We start from the raw sequence: 16762 nt of genomic DNA, 5'->3' as shown, positions 1-16762 counted from the left end.
AGACTTCGATGTTTTCGCCGTCCTCGGAGCTCCTGCGGTGGAGGATTTTGATGGTCAATGTGTTATGCTCCTACCATCTCTTCCCGCAGGCTTGACTATTCGTTTTCCTTTCGGTTTCTCCCCTCCGCTCTTCCTTGCGTGTGCCCTGCTGTTCTGCTCCGGAACGAGCGCCTTCAAACAGGTGGCCTGCACGTGCGCAGACCGCCTGCCGATTTCGTCGGGGCCGCACGAAGTCGTTTCTCTGTCCTCTCGCGGCACTCGAAAGGCCCGCGTGGGAGCACGACGGACAGAGGGAGCAAACAGAGAGTCGGGTGGCAGTACCGCATCAGGCGGTACCCGCTACCCCCCACTTTCTCAGCGGCAGATGGCTCACTGCCTGCTGTTGGTGCCTCGGTCTTCTTGACCTCCGTGCGTACTTGTGTCTGCGCACGTGTTTGTGGGCTTGCCTGTATGCAACATCTTACCCTACCTTCCCCCCTCCACTATGTAGCCTCTCCTTTCCATAACTCCCGGCTACAACTATGTGCGTATCTTCTCTTCTCTCACACCATGCGCGTTGCACTGGCCTCCGCCTGTGAAGCCGCGTATCTCGTCGAGTGCTGTACCTCACCCTCTGTGCCATTTCTGCCTTCTCGCTTGGTATCCCTTGATTCATCTGATCGATTCCTTATTTGGCTTCTTTCGTCTGTCTTGGCTGTTTGCTCGTTTTCCTCTCCTCTCTTCGCATCACTTCCGTGATGTGATTCGCTTCTTTTTCTGAGCCGCGTCGAGGTCTGGTGGGTGCCGGCACTATTCTGTCATTTCACCGTTACTGTGCACATGCGCATGCGTGTCTTTCTGTCACGAAGACACGCACGTTGTCGAGTCTGGGAGCGCATTCTTTGTTCCTCTGAGGAGCAAGAGACAAGGTGGAGTCAATTCCGACGGTGACCGGTGACTCTATTATCTTCAATTAGGGGGAAAAGCGTACGACTCCAGGTACCCGACTCCTTCCAGTCGATCTCTGTTGTTAACCCCTCCTTCCACTCCGATCTCTGAGTGCACATGTGCCATGGTAATCGCAGTGAACCAGGTCAATAGCTGACAACAAGGCTGCATGTGTGTGCTCATATCGGCACTCCCTCGTGCTGTGTCCACCACTCCCTCTACCAGTCTGCTGATGTCCGATCATTTCCCCACTCTTTCTTTCGTTGTCTTTCTTTTCCTCGTTCTCTCAACGGCACCTTTTCCCGTGCATGTTAGCTCTGACGCTTCGGTCATGTCATGTGTGGTGTCCGTCACTAGTACCCCCACCGCCTCGCCGCCTTGTCTCTTCTTCTAGTCTCCCAGTCTCGTTTAAACGCACACGAACGGCCTGCGGGGAGGGCGCGTAATGGTGTATGTGTGTGTGTGTATGCTTCGCCCTCTTTTATGCGCTGTACCGGTTGCTACCTCTGGAGCACAGCGCAGCACACGCCCCTGCCACCTGAGCGTTTGGATGGGCGTCTGCTGCGGCAAAGATTCAACGGCCCCCGTGCCGGAGGAGGGGGTGAAGGTCACCCCTCCGGGAGGACGGGCCGGCGCGGATGCTCCCGCATTGAATGCTCTCCCTGACCCTTCCACATCCCCCCGCACCCCACCCGGACCATCGGAGGGCGATACCGCCACCGTAGCTTCCGTGCTGTCCACCTTTGACAACACGGGCAAAGTCGGTGCTGAGTGGAGGCTCGAGCGTGGCGACGGATCTGATGAGTTGGGAAGGGGCACGTGGTCTTCCTCGCACGTACGAGTCTGGCGCCGGCGCGGCGGCGTGTCAGGCGAGACTCTCTTGCGCGATCTCACCAGCACCATGTGGTGGTGGCGGTCGCCGCCCTACAACGCCAGTGATGAGCACGACTCAGAAGGTGCCTCGTCGGACGAGTGGGTGCTGCTGCGCCAAGTCCTGTGCACGCATCCTCTCTTTGCCATCTGCCGCCATGATGCGTGGATACTGCACGAAATCATGGATGCCTTTGAGCGGCACGAGACACAGCCCGGGGAGGTGATCGTATCGCCAGGCGACACCTGCGCTTTCCACGTTGTGGTGATGGGCAAAGCTCTGGCGGACGTTGACGATTACGGTGCGATGACTGTGCAAGAGAAGGGCCAGCGACAGGAGTGGACTGCCGGGGACTACTTTGGTAGTGAGGGTCTTCTCTACATCTTGCATCCCGGCTATGAGGGTGCAGCGGTGCGCGCCGAGGGCACGCCCGATGCATCTTTGCCCACTGTCACGTGGCGGCTGAGTCGCGTTCTCTACCAGCAGTTCATGCGCACCTTTCATGATCCCGCGCACCTCCAGATCATCAAATACCTTTCCCAGTCGCCGCTCCTTCAGCATCTGTCTCGTGCGCAGATACGACACCTCTGTGAAAAGGCAGAGGTTGTGACACGCGAAATATCAGCGCGTGTCTTGCAGGTGGGTGTGGTGCCGACGGATCTCTTTCTTTTGATTTCCGGCACCGTGACTCTCGAGCACGAGCCGCGGCACGGTGGTGGGAACCCAGACGTCGCTCACCTGCCGACCGCGGTTTTCGTCGCCGGCGACTGCGTCGGCGACGCCGAGCTTCTCTTCCACCGCGTAGCAGCCGAGAAAGAAAGCACTGATGCCTCGAAGAGGCTGACGGTGATGCCTTCCTGCTACACGTACACGGTACAACAGCCGGCACAGTTGATCTGCATCCCTATTGAGGTCCTGCTCGCCGTGCTTTCATGGGACGATTTGCAGCACATGCGGGATCGCAGTCGCAACGTGCGAGAGATGGAGCTACATCAGGTGCAAGTGCAGGATGATCTGCGCAACCTCAAGGCGCAGTGTTTCCTGTCGAACCTCTCCGACACTGACAGCAACAGCAGCATGCATGCTCCGGTGTTGCAGGGAGGACCTGGTGGCGCTGCGTCTCCGCTGTCTGGGGAGCTCTCGCACGACTCCTCGCAGGATGTATATGCCAAGGGCCCCGATGCGACGGCCTTCTTCCTCGAACAGATATTTCCCCGCCAGACATATCGACGCGCGGACGGGCGGGAACGTGGCCTCTCCATAGCCAGCTTCGCCCCGCACCAGCGGTACCCAGCTGGAACGGTTCTCTTCCGCGTTGAGTACGCTGCGGATCACCACAGTGTGGTGCGTGCAGGCGGAGGAGTGTCGCCACATCGTGAAGAAAACGGTGAAGGGAGCACAGCAGACTCTTCTACAGCTGCGACACCTCCAGAGGTCCCGGGGCGTCTCTACGCTATCGTCTCCGGCGAGATCACGGTCGTGAACAGCGATACTGGCGAGCCCGTCTACCGCGTATTCCGCGGCAACACGCTTGGCGAAGAGACACTGCTTCCTCCGCTGCGGTGCCGCTCCGCGACGACACCCCTGCGCACGCACGCGGTTGTCTCCAGCTCTGATGGGTGCGAGGTGTTTGAGCTCAGCCGGCGTGCGTTCAAGGAGTTCCTGCAGCGACCGTACTGCGACGCACTCCGCGACTTCTGCGATTGGTTCTCTGTCTCCCCATTCAAGGGGTGCCTTCCTGAAACTTGCTGGCGCTTTCTGTTCAACTGCACGACGGAGCGTGAGGTGGTCGGCAGCGACCTCATCGGTCTTCGTGGAGCATCCTGCAAGTACGTCTCCCTCATTTTCGACGGCCAAATCGGCGCCTACGTCAGAAGCAGTGTTTCGGACAGTGGAGAGAAACAAGAGAACGAGGAGGAGACGTCGGTGGCGTCGTTTTTGGCGGGCGACATCATCGGCGGGTGGGAGGTGATGGAGGGGCGCCCCTTTCCAGTAGCGTACGTGTGTGAGTGCCGTGCACGCATCCTGTGCGTTCCGGCCGAGTCCTTTCCCAGCCTCTTCCGTCCGGCGATGCTCTATCTGCAGTTTCTATGGTCCCAAGAGCGCTATCAAAGGGTCATGGCCGTGTCCTCTGTAGAGGGCTGACATAATGAGGTGCTTCGGCGCAGATTGTATCCCTGTATGCACATCGCTGCTGCTGGTGCTGCTGTGGCTCTCTTGACATGGTGACGCGACCCACGTGAGGACGCTGCGGTGAACCGTCACGAATGCCCCCCTTTTATTTTGGTTATACCAGCGAATTTTTACGCTTTCTTTTCACTTTCTTTGCTCAATGGGATGTCCATTAGACGCGCTTTAACCGTTGCCCCCCCCCCCCCCCTCCCCTCCTCCCTGACTCTGCTTTACTGTGTGCGCTTGTACGTCTTCGCGTTTTGGGCACTCGGCTGCAAGGTCGTCATCTTCTGCCTCGTGACGTCTTGTCCGTCTCTCGGATACGTTTCACGCGTACAGACATGTCTATACCCAACCCACGATTCTACCCAATTGCTCAGCTGGCCCTTCCGATGTAGCGCGGGCACCTCCGTATTGGGGGGTGGGGCGCACGCTTTTCCCTTTTCTTTGCAGAGGGTGCCAGCGCCGCCATCGAGAGCCGGCCCTCTCACTCCTTTATGGCGGGTACCGGACTCCACACCCCGCCATCTCCCCAGGTGTCCTCAGGAGCCCACGCCCAAGCGGACCCGCCTGCGCCCAACTCACCGCGTTTTTCTTTCAGAGTTCGTTGAGCGACTGCTGCCGAAAATTCTCCTCTGTTTTATTTGTTTCCATCGCTCTCTCTCTCTCTCTCGCTCTCGCTCTCGCTCTCTCTGGTTCTGCCTTGCGTACCCCACACGCTTGTGCCCTCGTTTCCGCCGTTGCACTACATCGGTGCGTCTGCGCTGTACGGGTGGCTGTTGTTGTGCGCAGGTGGCGCCCTACACGGAACACCACGCGGGCTCCTTCATGCAAACCGGCTCGAACTGCCGTCGCTGGCTGATCTCCGCCACTCTGCGAGGGGTGGTACGACACAAATGCTCCGTTGTACTTCTCTTGCGCACCTTCGGGTGCTGTGCCTGACGATGCTGCCTGACGGCGGAGCACTTACGCCGGCACTGCGTAAGTTGGGCTACACCCCCTACACCCTTCGCTCCACGTACCAGCAAGGTCACGCCAGCACTCACCCTATCGCGTGGTCCCGGCTGCTGGACGGCAAAACAAGTGCGCTGCCTGCCAAGGTGCTGGCGGACTACGACGCGGTTGTTGGTCCACCGGGTGCCATGGTGTATGACGTGCTGCTGGGCCAGGCACCGAGTTATACCAAGATTATCCTGGTCGAGGAGACGGAAAAGGACAAGTGGGCAGAGGAGTACGAAGCATACCTGGAGCGCTTGCAGATCTCGACGAAGCGCGCCTCGCAGAATCGAATTACGAAAGCCTTTCAGCTCATGATAGCCAAGATGGTCGTTGGTGGTGATGCTTCCGGAGCGGCGATGGATGCTCCAGTCGGGGCCGCGTCGTCTCTGAGCACGAGAGAATCGAGAGGCTGCATGATATCTTCCTCCGGTGCCTTGCGTCGCTCCTTCGCTGCAGAGGCGACCGAGTTGAAGCGAGGCTTCTGTGGCAGCAAAGGGCTTTCTGCCACACCTGTGAATGACCTCAGCGACGATTCTCGCGGTACGGCAACGGCAGAACGGGAAAGACAGGAGGAGACGAACAACGCGAACGATGGCCAACTGCGACATCCGCGTGCTGTCGCGCTGCAGTTGTACGAGGAGAGTGTGAAGATGTCGATTCCGCGCAGTGCGCTGCTTGTGTATCGCTACGGCGACGGCTGGGAGCCGCTCTGCTCATTCCTCGACAAGCCGATTCCTTCTGCTCCCTTCCCTGAGTACGATGACGGCCTCCGTGTGCTCGGGAACCTGCAAGAGCGAATCGATCGAGCACACGCGCTGCAGTACCTGGTGGGCGGCGTCTGTGTGGTGTGCGCACTAGTGACGGTGCTGCCCCGTTGTGAAGGCATTGTGAGGTTTGTGAAGGATCTGTACGCGGACTACCAAGTAGCCTTTGGCCCTGACAGCGCTGCCTCTGCGAGGAAGACTGTCGGTGGCGGCTCTCTGCAAACGGACGCAGAGAAGTTCGAGGCTGCGTGGCAGAAGCGTGGCGGCGCTGTGACGCTCACAACGAATGAGTGCCGGAGCCTGGCGAAGTCACCTCTGTAGGCGTGTGGGCGCTCATTGTTAAAAAGGCGAAGTGGTGTCGGCGGAGGTGTGATTGGAGAAACTCTCCACAGAATGCGAAACACAGCAACCAAAGGGCATATTCTTGATTGCCACTCCTGCAGGATGGTCCGGCGAAGAGGGACATATCATCGAGAAGGCCGACAGTCGTGGAGTGGCAAGTATGTGTGTGAACAGAGAGGTGCGTCGAAGGGGTGATTCCTGTTCTTGCCGAATGGCGTGGTCCACCCGCACTTCTGCTGCGCTCCTCTTCAGTCTCTTTGTTGCTCTTCTTCTCTTGTATTTCTTTGTTGTTTCCGTTACTTGCGTGCTCTGATGTCCTGCCCTCTCCTTCCTCTGCTGATCCATCAGCGTGGGTGCCACACTCTTTGCCGACCAGCCAAGTCTGGCGCGCTATCTGTGCATATCCGTCGTGCTCTTGTGCTGCCGTCATACTAGACAATTCGGCCCCCTTCACCCCGCACGGCACCCACCCAACCATCACAGTCTCCGTGTGTCTCTTCTCGTCCATGTGTTCATGACAAAGAGGTAGTCCGCCGCCATTCTACCGGGCAATCACCTCTCATGTGGCGCCCCCCCCCCTCCCCCTCCCCACCAGCAGTCGCCGATGGTGCTGCGTTCATCCTCGCGGGGCGCTTCAACAGGCGGCCGCCTTCCAGCGCCCGCGTGTCCCAGTCAAAGGTCTGCAGGTGCTCTTCCCTGGTCCAGCCCCCTCCGCCATTACAACAGATCTCCTTACGAAGCAGTTGTACCTGTTCGATCCGTCGTTGCAGACGGCGGCTTCGCGTGCACCTCTAGATGTGGACAGTAGCGCGGGCTCACGGGGGGTCGCCTCTTGTGTTACCAGCTCAGCGCCTGCTAGTCAGGCATCTGCTGAGCACCGTGTTGATACTATCCTGCACCACAACCGCTCTTTGCCCGCACACATTGCCGAGGAGTACATCACGTACTTCTTCGATACTCAACCCGTCAAGGAGTCCATGGCCGATGTGCAGGGTCTGACGTGTCTGTCTTACCAGGGTACTGATGTGTTCGCGCCGCTGGAGAAGTAGGTGACCATGTCCGCTGTCGTAGCGACGCTGTGTGAGGTCGGAGACGCATGGGGCATGCTGAACGTGAGCGCTCTCAGCTCGGCCCCTACCTCCATATTCTCCCGTCGCTTCGTCCGGGAGATGTGCGGTGCAAGCGAGTGGCGGTGTCGCCGATGAACATTTTCTGTGCGCTGCCGCTCATGGCACTCTACGCAGGTTTCCACTTCAACCAAACAGAGGATGCTCAGGGCAGCACGTTGTACGACTTCCGCATGCACGCAGCGGAGCTGCTGAGGTTGCCAAACCTTTCCATGTACACCGCCAATATGGTGTTCTTTGAGGTTATCGTTTGCATCTTCTACGCTGTGTGGAAGCTTCTGCAGAAGCGAGGGTGGTCCCTGGTGGTAGGTGAACCGACCCAGCTCTCTCTGGACCCCTCTAACAGAGTCATGATGCGCGACCCAACGCCGGATGCGAGCTGCTTACAGCGTCTTCCTCAGAAAATCTTGGTGCTGGTGCCCATGAAAGGCTCGTGGGGTATTCGAGTCTTTCACCTGCGGCGACTGCTTACATGGTAGCGCTGCGGAGTCGCCGCTTGTCTTCCCATCTGGTGGATGGCAGTGAAATGTAGCCGGGCTGTGGTCCTCTGCCCTGTACGTACTCCATTTTTACAGAAGGCCTTGAAGCGGTCGTAGCGATTCAGGGGTCGTTGCCGAGGCTGTCTTGGGTGTCCACGGGCTCATGGGAGGCGGGCGAGGGTTAGTCGAAGTGGTGGGGCAGTGCAGCCCCCCCTCCCCCGTGGTGCCGTCCCTCTCTTTTTCACCTCCTTTTCTCTGTCACCCTCATTTCTTCTCCATCTCTGAGAGATGCCTCAGCACTGTTCTGATACATCAATCGGAGTGCACCACAGGCCCAGGTTTAGTGGGACCTTGCTGGCTTGATATGGCCGCGTCCTTCAGAGACTGTGCTTCGCATCCCTCGCTGGATGCCAGCATCTTCTTTCCTGAAGGCAGTAGGCCCCCGCAGCCACTTCATGGCCACGGCTTTCTGCTACACGGCGCCCGGGCGGTGGGCAAGACGTCTCTCGCCTTCCAGGCAGCCATCAACACCGTCCAGCGTTCCGACGGTAGCGTAGTAGTGCTGTGCCAGGAGTCTACCCTGTATTCCAAGGTGCCGCAGCCCTTCACTCCACTGCGCTCCTTGCCCGAGTCGACTCTCGGCCGCATCGAGTTCATCTACGTGGAAGGATGGACAGCGGCGATGCGGGAGATGATGGGTTTTCGCACGACCCGAGCAGTACCAACGCTGGTGCTCGTTGACGACGATGGTTTTGAAGTGACGGCGCCCGCAGATTGCCGCGGCAAGCGGATCGGGCGGCACTCCGACGTCCTCGTCGCTACCGCTGCCGCCTCGTGTCTCTCCTATTTGGAAAATCTCCATGACTGGATGACTCGCCACGGCCACCCTTTCTTCTATGTTCTCGTCACCAATCGGCTTCCGGAATCTTCGACGCAGTTGTCTCTCCCCTACGCTGCCTTTCCACTCGTGAATGTGTGGGTGGGCGCCTCGGGGACGGTGCAGATCACCCCAACCCCAGCTGACAACACAGCAGCGGTGGTGGCACCGGCAGTGTATCTTACATGGCAAAATGGGCTGCGCATGAGAGGCTGACGTGTTACAGGTGTTATGTGCGTGGTCTGTTGTGTGGAGTTGAGGAGGGTGTGATGGGTTGCGCGCGCTTGCACTGCTACTGCTGCTACTTCTCCTCTCCCACCCGCTGAAGGATTCATGCAGCAGGGAGAAAAGCGGAAGAAGGGGAGAGAGCATTGACAGCGCCCCAAGGAGGCGCGGCGACAACATGTTTGTGGGGGTTGCTCTCGTGTCGCTCTGCGCGCCGCTATCGCTGTCGAGGAGATCAAAAGGCGGATGTGTGTGCGGAGGAGCAAAGGAAAAGGGCGGTGCTTGTGCCGCCTCACCTCCCCTCTCCTCTCCTCTTTGCCCCCCCTCCCCCGCCTAGTGGCTGGGCAAACACAGCCGTCTCACGTGTCTTCTCTCCGCCTCTGCCTTCGCCGTTCTTCTCTTCACTTCTTCCTTCTTTGCTCTCTCTGTACTGTGATGCCGCTGACTGACTCTCCTCCCCCTTCTCCTCCCCTCTCTCTACCTGTGGTACGTCTCTTGGCTCCTTCTTCCCCTCCTCTCCCCCTAACGATTTCCCTTTGGTAACAAACCTATCAGGCACTCTTCCCTTCCTTGAGACGCGCCTGTTACCCCTCTCTACTTTCTTCCCTGCGCTCTCAGAAAGGGAGGCGGCAGTTGCGTACGATGTTTTCGTCGTCTTCGTGAGAGAGCGCGGCAGCCCCCCTCTCCCCCTCCTTTGTTGTTAATCTCCGCCCGCTCGCTACGGTCGTTGCTGCCGTTTTCCCTCTTCACTCTTCACCGCTTTTCTCTCGTTTGCCCTTCCCGGAGGCGCTTCGGCAATGCGCATCAGAGGCGAAATTGAGGTTTTCTACGTAAGGGACCCCCCCTTTCACCAGCGCTATAGGGTGAGGGAGGGCGGGAGAGAGAGAGGGCGCCGTTGTCCTGTTCTCAAGCGAGGGGACCGTGGCCGCGCTTCTGCTCTCCTGTCCAGTGGCAAGGAGAGCGGAGTAAGCGGACTGTCTCAGGGTCGCTCCCCACATTTACTCCAGCGCAGTGGTGCGGCGGGTATTCTAGCGTGCAAGGGCCCTACCTTCACTTGCTGCTGCTTGAAGCTTTGAGATATCATCGTAAGGAGTTCCATCAGCTCATTTCCTCCACCCCTGTAGGAGGAGCGCCTCAAGGCAGGCAAAAGGAAAGTTGTCGTCGATGCGCAGTAGCGGTGCGGTGCTTCGGGTCATGTCGCGGTTGTTGTCCCACTTGGTGTGATAGCGCACGCCGCTTTTCTCTTTCTTCTGCCTGGAACTCCAACGCTTCATTGATTGATCGACAGCGATGACGACTCGTGCACAGCGTCTGTGTCCCCCCTTTCACTAATGCGCTTTTTTATGGTGCCTCCGTGGACGGTGGACCCCTCAGTGCGTGGCATCCAGGGCTCAACACCCCGCCCTGTTTGGGGAGAAGCAAGACAGCCCCTTTCCCCGCCCATACCCGAGGCCCCTCTGGTGGGGACAGGGCCAGGTATCCACGACGTAGGGGTCGTTAGTACGATGCGTCGTTACTGAAGTTGGCGGTCAGGTCCTGGGCGACTTTGGGTCGGAGCGACCTGTGACAGTGAACATGGTTTGCACTACCCTTGCGATAGTCCGAGTGCCACCGTGGCGAACACATCTCACCCGGCCCTCGCTATCTACTGGTGTACGAAGCCTGAACCACTCCGTGGGGTGCCCCAGATGGCGACCAGCATGATGGGAGCGACTGTGAGGCGACCTGCGGTGCGAGTGGCGGGTAGAGCTTGGTGCAGAGGCTATGCGCAGGTGACTGGATGGGGATTGCTGTAATGCGTGTCTACGGCCGCTTTGCACCACGCGATGGGCGTGTGCCGGAGACGGGGTAAGGTGGAGTATGGCTCGTGTTGTAGGGCAGCGAATGAACTAGTGGAAAGGTAAAAGTGTTATGCGTTGCTGCCTGAATCGTCGTTAGTGAGCCTCTTTGGCGTCTCCATCACCACTTCTGTTACCTCCTCTCTCTTTTCCTCTTCGTGGATCTGCTTGCACGCGACACGGCAGGTGTCTCGCTTTCCCATCTCTTCCTCTGGCTTCCACCTGCTCCCACAACCAATGCGCTTTCGCCGGCCAAGGTGGCTCTGCGGTGGCAGCAGCACCAAAAGTAAGGCGAGGAAGCGCTATCTCCAGACGAAGGTGCACAAGTTCAAGTATGGCGGCCCGGCAGTCAAGGGGGACTGCTACCCCCTCTTTGAGGATGGCCGATGCTACCGGGTGGAGGTGGACAAGCGCAAGTGGTTCCTCTACAACGACACATTAGATATGGAAATGCACATCATCTTCACCTTCCATAAGACAACTGCCGTGTACAAAACAGCGCATGGACGGACGAAGGTGAGGACGACACCCGCCGGTGGGACGGAGTGCACTGTCGTCGTCTATCCGCTGGAGACGCTGCCGTATGTGAAATTTGCCGAGAAGACGCAGATCATGTACAGCGCTACGAGGACATCTCGCGGCCTGGACCCGAATTACATTGAGAGGATCAACCGCGAGGCGAAGGCGAAGTGCCTGAGCGAGACACAAAAGGTGGCCGGCGTGGCTGGGGTGAGCCACGATGAGGAGGAGCTCCTGTACAGGTGCAGGAAGAGTAATATCCCATACGTTGACATGAGTTTCCATCCGTCACAGGCGTCTTTGCAGCGACCTCACGACAAGAACAGCGTGGCGAACATGACCTCCATCACGTGGAGGCGGCCAAAAGACTACATACCGGCGATGGCGCACAAGGAGATCAAACTGTTCCGCCACGGCGTGGACGCTGACGACATTGAGCAGGGTCACCTCGGTGACTGCTGGCTTATGTGCTCCATTGCGGTCGTGGCGGAGAGCAAGACGATGGTCAAGGACATCTTCCGCCACCCTGTCTCCAGGTCGAAGCGCTTGAAGGAAGAGCAGGCGGGTGGCTACCGCGTGTACCTGAACAAGAACGGTTGGTTCTGCAACGTCATTGTCGACAGTTACCTGCCGACGTACAACGGAGTTGTGTACTTTGCCCGCTCCGCCGGAGACCCGTACGAGTTGTGGGTGTCGCTGCTGGAGAAGGCGTACGCCAAAATCCACGGCTCGTATGCGTCCATTATCGGCGGCAATCCCCTGCACGCCCTTCAGGATTTGACGGGGTTCCCGGTGTACGCCTTCACAAAGACGTGGAGGGCGGCAGCGAATGAGGAAGAGGTCGCATCGCAGTTCTTCAAGGACCTGTTGCGCTACCGAAAAAGTGGCTATCTTATCTCCATCAGCACTCCAGGCAAGGACACGAGCGCATACAACGTTGACAGCAGGACTTCGAACGAGGCATCGCTCGAGGCGCGCTACAAGGCGGCGGGGCTGAGCACCGGCCACTCCTACTCGGTGCTCAAGGTGCGCCAGTTTCTTATCCCGCGAGTGAAGCTGCTGAAGATTCGAAACCCGTGGGGCACCGGTGACGAGTGGACCGGCGCGTGGGGCAAGAACAGCGACAAGTGGCAGAAGCACTTGCTGGTGCGCCGGTCCTGCAAGCCGAGCAAGGTGAGTGACGGCACCTTCTGGATGGAGTGGAGGGACGCGGTGCGGTTCTTCGAGGGTGGCGGGGTGTGTATGGTGAAGAAGTCCTGGTTTCAGTACCGCTTCCCCGGCAGCTTCGTTGGCATCATTCCCTCCGTGGTGCTCAGGATCGAACTCAAGAAGAGGCAGAAGGTTTTCTTCACCTTATCCCAGAAAGACCGCCGCCTGCGGAGTCCCGGGGACCCGGAGGAGCTGTACAAGGGGCTGCTCATCTGCGTAACGGGGCGCAACGCAGAGAAGGACACACAGCAGATTGTGGCTCTTAGCACCGAGAACCCTGAGGTGCATCCGCCCGATCGGTACGAGTACATTATTGCCCGTGACGTTGGGCTCGAGCTCGAGCTTGACCCCGCGCAATCTCCGCTCTACGTCATTCCGCGCATTATGGTGGCGAACCGCAATGGCCCGAAGGATTTCACGTTGAGCATGCTGACTCCCAACAAGTCGACTGCGAGCGGCCTGCGGGTGTCGTTTGTGCGCCTGCCCGACACGTGCCCGACGTTCCGCAACGTGGTTTCCTTCAAGATGGACGGGGAGAAAGCGGAACATGTGCAGTTTCAGTACAAGAAGCGCGGCGGCGCTCCACGCATGAAGTCCGGCATCACCGTCTTTGAGGCCACTAACGTGAAGGAGAAGTACCCCTTCCCCTGCTGACGAATGTGCAAGTGCGGGCTGCACGCACAGTGTGCGTTCCTTGTTTGTGTGCCTGGCACTTTGTCGCCAACCCCTGTGCGTGCTGAGGTACTGCTTGGTGTACCCCAGCCTCACCTCGGCTGAGCGGCCACCTACAGAGGTGGGTGCCAGCGCCTAGCCATCTTTTCAAAGCGCAGAGAAGAGGGCAGCTCCCCAGAAACACTGTCGTTCCCCTCGTTCATGATGCGTGCGAGCTGTTCTGGCATAGTAGAGGTCAGTTTTAACACAACGCCATTGCGACTTCAGTCTCCTCGAATGACGTTTTTCCTCCTCTTTTCTCGTTTTTTTTTTTTTAATTTGTTTGTTTGCCACGACCGCGTCTGCAGCGACGGTTCACCTTCATTGAAGTCGCTTCCTGAATTCTTACTGTGGACGCTGCGAGTGCCGTTGGTGCGTCAAGCGGAGCTGTCACGCCGTCGCAGCCGCCCCTCACCAGTCGCACGTCCTGCTCTGCCTTACTCTTCACCATTCTTTCTACTTTCCTCCACAACAACGAAACGAACAACACAGCGAATGATGTCCGCTATTCCCCTCTCTTACCACCATACGCATGCCTAGGCATCTAGGATGGCGTGGGCGTGTCTCGTGGACAATGAATGCTGACGACTAACTCTAACCCCCGCTCTTTCTTCCTTACCTCCTCCTCTCCCTTCGAGGCCCACAAGCGAGGGGGCGCCAGTCCCAGCGGGGCTAACAGAATAAGGCAGTGCGCTCTACACATCCATCGTGCCAGACACCATTCGATCCCCATTCTATTCCCTCCCTCCTTCGCACTGGAGGAACTAAGCGAGACAGTGGTACCCTGCGTGCAGCTGTGTTCTGCATGGGGCTTGGGGGGACTGTTGCCGCTTAGTTCCGATGGGCTGATTCCCCAAAATCAGTTGCGCATGGGCTTCTTCTGTATGGCCACGTCTCGTGTGTTCTCGCGCTCGCAGAGCCGAGCCACGATCACACCGGCCGCCGATAGTACACCATGGGCTCCGAAGACTAGGGAAAGAACGGACATCCTACGCCCGCGGAAATTCTGACTTCAGGAGATGTAGTCATGGCGACACTGAGCGAGAGGGTACAGACTTTCGAGGAGTCCATTCATTGCATCACAGAGCCTCCCACAACCCGTGCTGTGGGGCTGTTCTCAGCAGATTTATGGGTGCAGTCCAAGCCCTCTTCCAGGAGACGAAGCGGATGCCAGCTTGGAATGGGTTGTGGCATGTCTGGGAGCACACGCATTTTCCCTCCCTTCGAGGAGCACCATTGGGGGCTGACACCCCCCCCCCCCCCCAGTACGATCGACAGGTGCAATTCTGAAAGGTTTTCTGCGAGCTCAACCAGCTGACTAAAGGCAACATAATCGAAGCACGACGGACACCACTTTTGCCAGCTCATTCCCCCAGGTTGTATCGAAAGACGAGCAGATTGGTGCACAGCAGACCGTATCGCAGGTCACCACGGCACCTTTGGCAGCGAACGGCTCCCGCTTCCGTCCTTCGATGCCATACTCGTCGAGGCCGTGGGGGTGGAAGCACAACCTGGCGATTCTCGGCTCAGGGAGTGTGCTTTTTGTTAGACAAGGAGGGGCTGCCGCTTCTGGCATCATGGGCTTCAGAGCGACGTGAACTGAACCTTGCTGAGCGCCCACCTTGTCCACATCCGCAGAGTCAACCCGTGTAACTCAGGCTCGTGCATGGTGCAGGTCCTCGTTGTTGTGTTCGCGATGATCTGCGACGACGGGTTTGACGGGCGCGACGAGAAAGCGGCGTCAGTGCGCTCACCGTGCACACTGTCTTGAGCCTCCTCCTCACATAGACGCGGCATTTGCGCGGGTGCATCCTCGGCAGCGCATATTCCCGCGTCGAGCAGGCGATTTACTTCATGATGTTGATGTTTAATGGGGAGTGGCAGCAGCAGGAGCCAACGGAGACACAGTACCCGGAGAGCCACTCTCCGCAGTACAGCAGCTAATCAGGATGCCACCATCACGGGCTTAACAGCGCGGGTGGAGGAGGACGGTGGAGACACTCGATGCAGCCAAGTGAGGCGAGAGCGTTGTTGCACGCCTTTTCTCACCGCCGATGCAAATGTGTGCCGCCGCACCGAAAGTGAGCGCCTCGCAGCTCGAAGAAAGCGCGAGGTGAATTTGTACATCTCGTAGTTGGAGTGCAACAATGTAGTCACAGCGTCGCAGCCTCTGCCCACGGTGCGGGCTATTCGCAGGCACAAGAGATCCTCCGAGGGACCAGGAGACGGCGCGCTTCGCAAAGGGAAAACTAAAGCTCTCCTCATGCCCTCTAGGTATATGTTTGAAGGGGTCGCTTACGGCCGAAAGGTGACAGCCCTCCACCTTGGAGAAAATGCTATCGAAGAGCTGCGCGCGAGATTTGCTCGAGGCCCGACGGTGGGCCAGCTCGAGCGTTTCTTAGGACGGCTGTGGGAGGAGACGCCGAGTCCTGCCCATTTCGGCTTATCGATGTTGGTGACTTCTCAAAGGGGCACGGCGTCGATTCACTAAGTTGCCACGCGGCTTGCTGCATGATTCATCGCTGGCCGTGCTGTCTGCGAGTGCTACGGGTGAGCTGAACGAGTGGTTTAACTGGGCCGAGCCCAAAAACACTGCGGTGCATCACGCTGACGAGGACGACCGGAGGGGTTTGCCCACCTCTATTCCTACGTGACAGTGGACGGATGGAGTGCCGTGTGCATAAGCCAAGTGACCGAGAAAGACGCCACTACGGGCACGCGTTGACGCCACGGCCCCTCCGACAGCATAGATGCAGCACAGCACCGAGCACTGCGCTGCACAGCTGAGGTCTTGTTTTCATTTTTGTTTGTTGGAGCCACGGTTGCCCTTTATGCGGATAACCCTTCTGCTCTCGCTGCTCTGCGTAAAGGTTACACCCACGCACAATAATGCAGCCAACGAGGAGCTCCATGACTTCATTGGTTCACTTGTCGCACGTGCGCCGAGGTGTCCGGTACATGAAATTCAGCGAAAACCCCCGCAGATCATCCGAGCTGTCATCCTCCATATCAAGCATGGAAGGGTGCAACTGGCGACACGGGGAGGTGAGGCGGAGTGCGTGAGGGACGGGTGGCACCGCACTCTCGTCTGTGCAGAAGCGCAGCGTATGCGCGTAGCGACGCTTTTGTGCAGAGGGCACACTCTACTCCCGCCGGTATGGCCTCCGTGTTGGCGGCCCGATGGCGCAGACGCCAGAAATCGGATGGACTGAGACGACTATGCCGACCCGCTCATGGCCTCGGTGTAGGTGTCTGACACGCACTCTCTCTCTCTCCTTCCCTCTCTCTCGCTCCTCTCTGTCTTTCTCACGCTGGTAAAGGAACGGAAGTGGCCATACTCAGGCACCCGCACAACCCCTCATCGCCCACTACCCATACGCATTCGCCGGACAAGGTGAGACACTAAAGATATCATCATCATCCCCCCTCTCCTCTATCATCATTGTCACCACAGCCTTTACAACTGTGTCGATAGAGAATGGGGTGCTGCAACTCTAAGGACACCAAGGAGCCGAAGGAGTCGAAGGAGGTGAAGCCAGATACCGTGCCGGAGCCAGAGCCTGTGAAGCAGGTGACGGTCGTGGAAACGCCTGATGCACCCCTCAGTCCCAAGCATAGAAGCACGACGGTGGTGGTGGACCCACGCATCGAGCGCACCCGAGCCGTCTGCGCCCACAACAGCACCTGCCCCTTTCGCTATGA

At 58.5% G+C, this 16762-nt stretch overlaps 4 protein-coding genes and 1 pseudogene across 5 annotated transcripts; all 5 read left to right on the top strand.

The window, feature by feature from the left end:
- Positions 1 to 1393: 1393 nt before the first annotated feature.
- Positions 1394 to 3943, top strand: LBRM_31_0650 (hypothetical protein, unknown function; the record flags this gene model as incomplete). The annotated part of the gene is made up of 1 exon (XM_001567014.2): positions 1394 to 3943. The coding sequence occupies one exon, from the start codon at positions 1394 to 1396 to the stop codon at positions 3941 to 3943; it is 2550 nt and encodes an 849-aa protein (XP_001567064.2).
- Positions 3944 to 4866: 923 nt separating this feature from the next.
- On the top strand, positions 4867 to 6054 carry LBRM_31_0640 (conserved hypothetical protein; the record flags this gene model as incomplete). Its single annotated transcript, XM_001567013.2, has 1 exon — positions 4867 to 6054. The coding sequence occupies one exon, from the start codon at positions 4867 to 4869 to the stop codon at positions 6052 to 6054; it is 1188 nt and encodes a 395-aa protein (XP_001567063.2).
- A 1991-nt stretch (positions 6055 to 8045) lies between these two features.
- Positions 8046 to 8774, top strand: LBRM_31_0630 (conserved hypothetical protein; the record flags this gene model as incomplete). Its single annotated transcript, XM_001567012.1, has 1 exon — positions 8046 to 8774. The coding sequence occupies one exon, from the start codon at positions 8046 to 8048 to the stop codon at positions 8772 to 8774; it is 729 nt and encodes a 242-aa protein (XP_001567062.1).
- A 2084-nt stretch (positions 8775 to 10858) lies between these two features.
- LBRM_31_0620 (putative calpain-like cysteine peptidase) lies at positions 10859 to 13003 on the top strand (the record flags this gene model as incomplete). Its single annotated transcript, XM_001567011.2, has 1 exon — positions 10859 to 13003. The coding sequence occupies one exon, from the start codon at positions 10859 to 10861 to the stop codon at positions 13001 to 13003; it is 2145 nt and encodes a 714-aa protein (XP_001567061.2).
- Positions 13004 to 14671: 1668 nt separating this feature from the next.
- LBRM_31_0610 lies at positions 14672 to 15152 on the top strand (annotated as a pseudogene). The gene has a single exon. A coding segment is annotated over exon 1 (481 nt).
- Positions 15153 to 16762: the final 1610 nt, after the last annotated feature.

Source organism: Leishmania braziliensis, chromosome 31 (genome assembly GCF_000002845.2).
Source record: "Leishmania braziliensis MHOM/BR/75/M2904 complete genome, chromosome 31".
In the NCBI taxonomy this organism is placed as follows: Eukaryota; Euglenozoa; class Kinetoplastea; order Trypanosomatida; family Trypanosomatidae; genus Leishmania; species Leishmania braziliensis.
The sequence above is the reverse complement of the archived record's forward strand: the minus strand, read 5'-3'. Positions and strand labels throughout refer to the sequence as shown.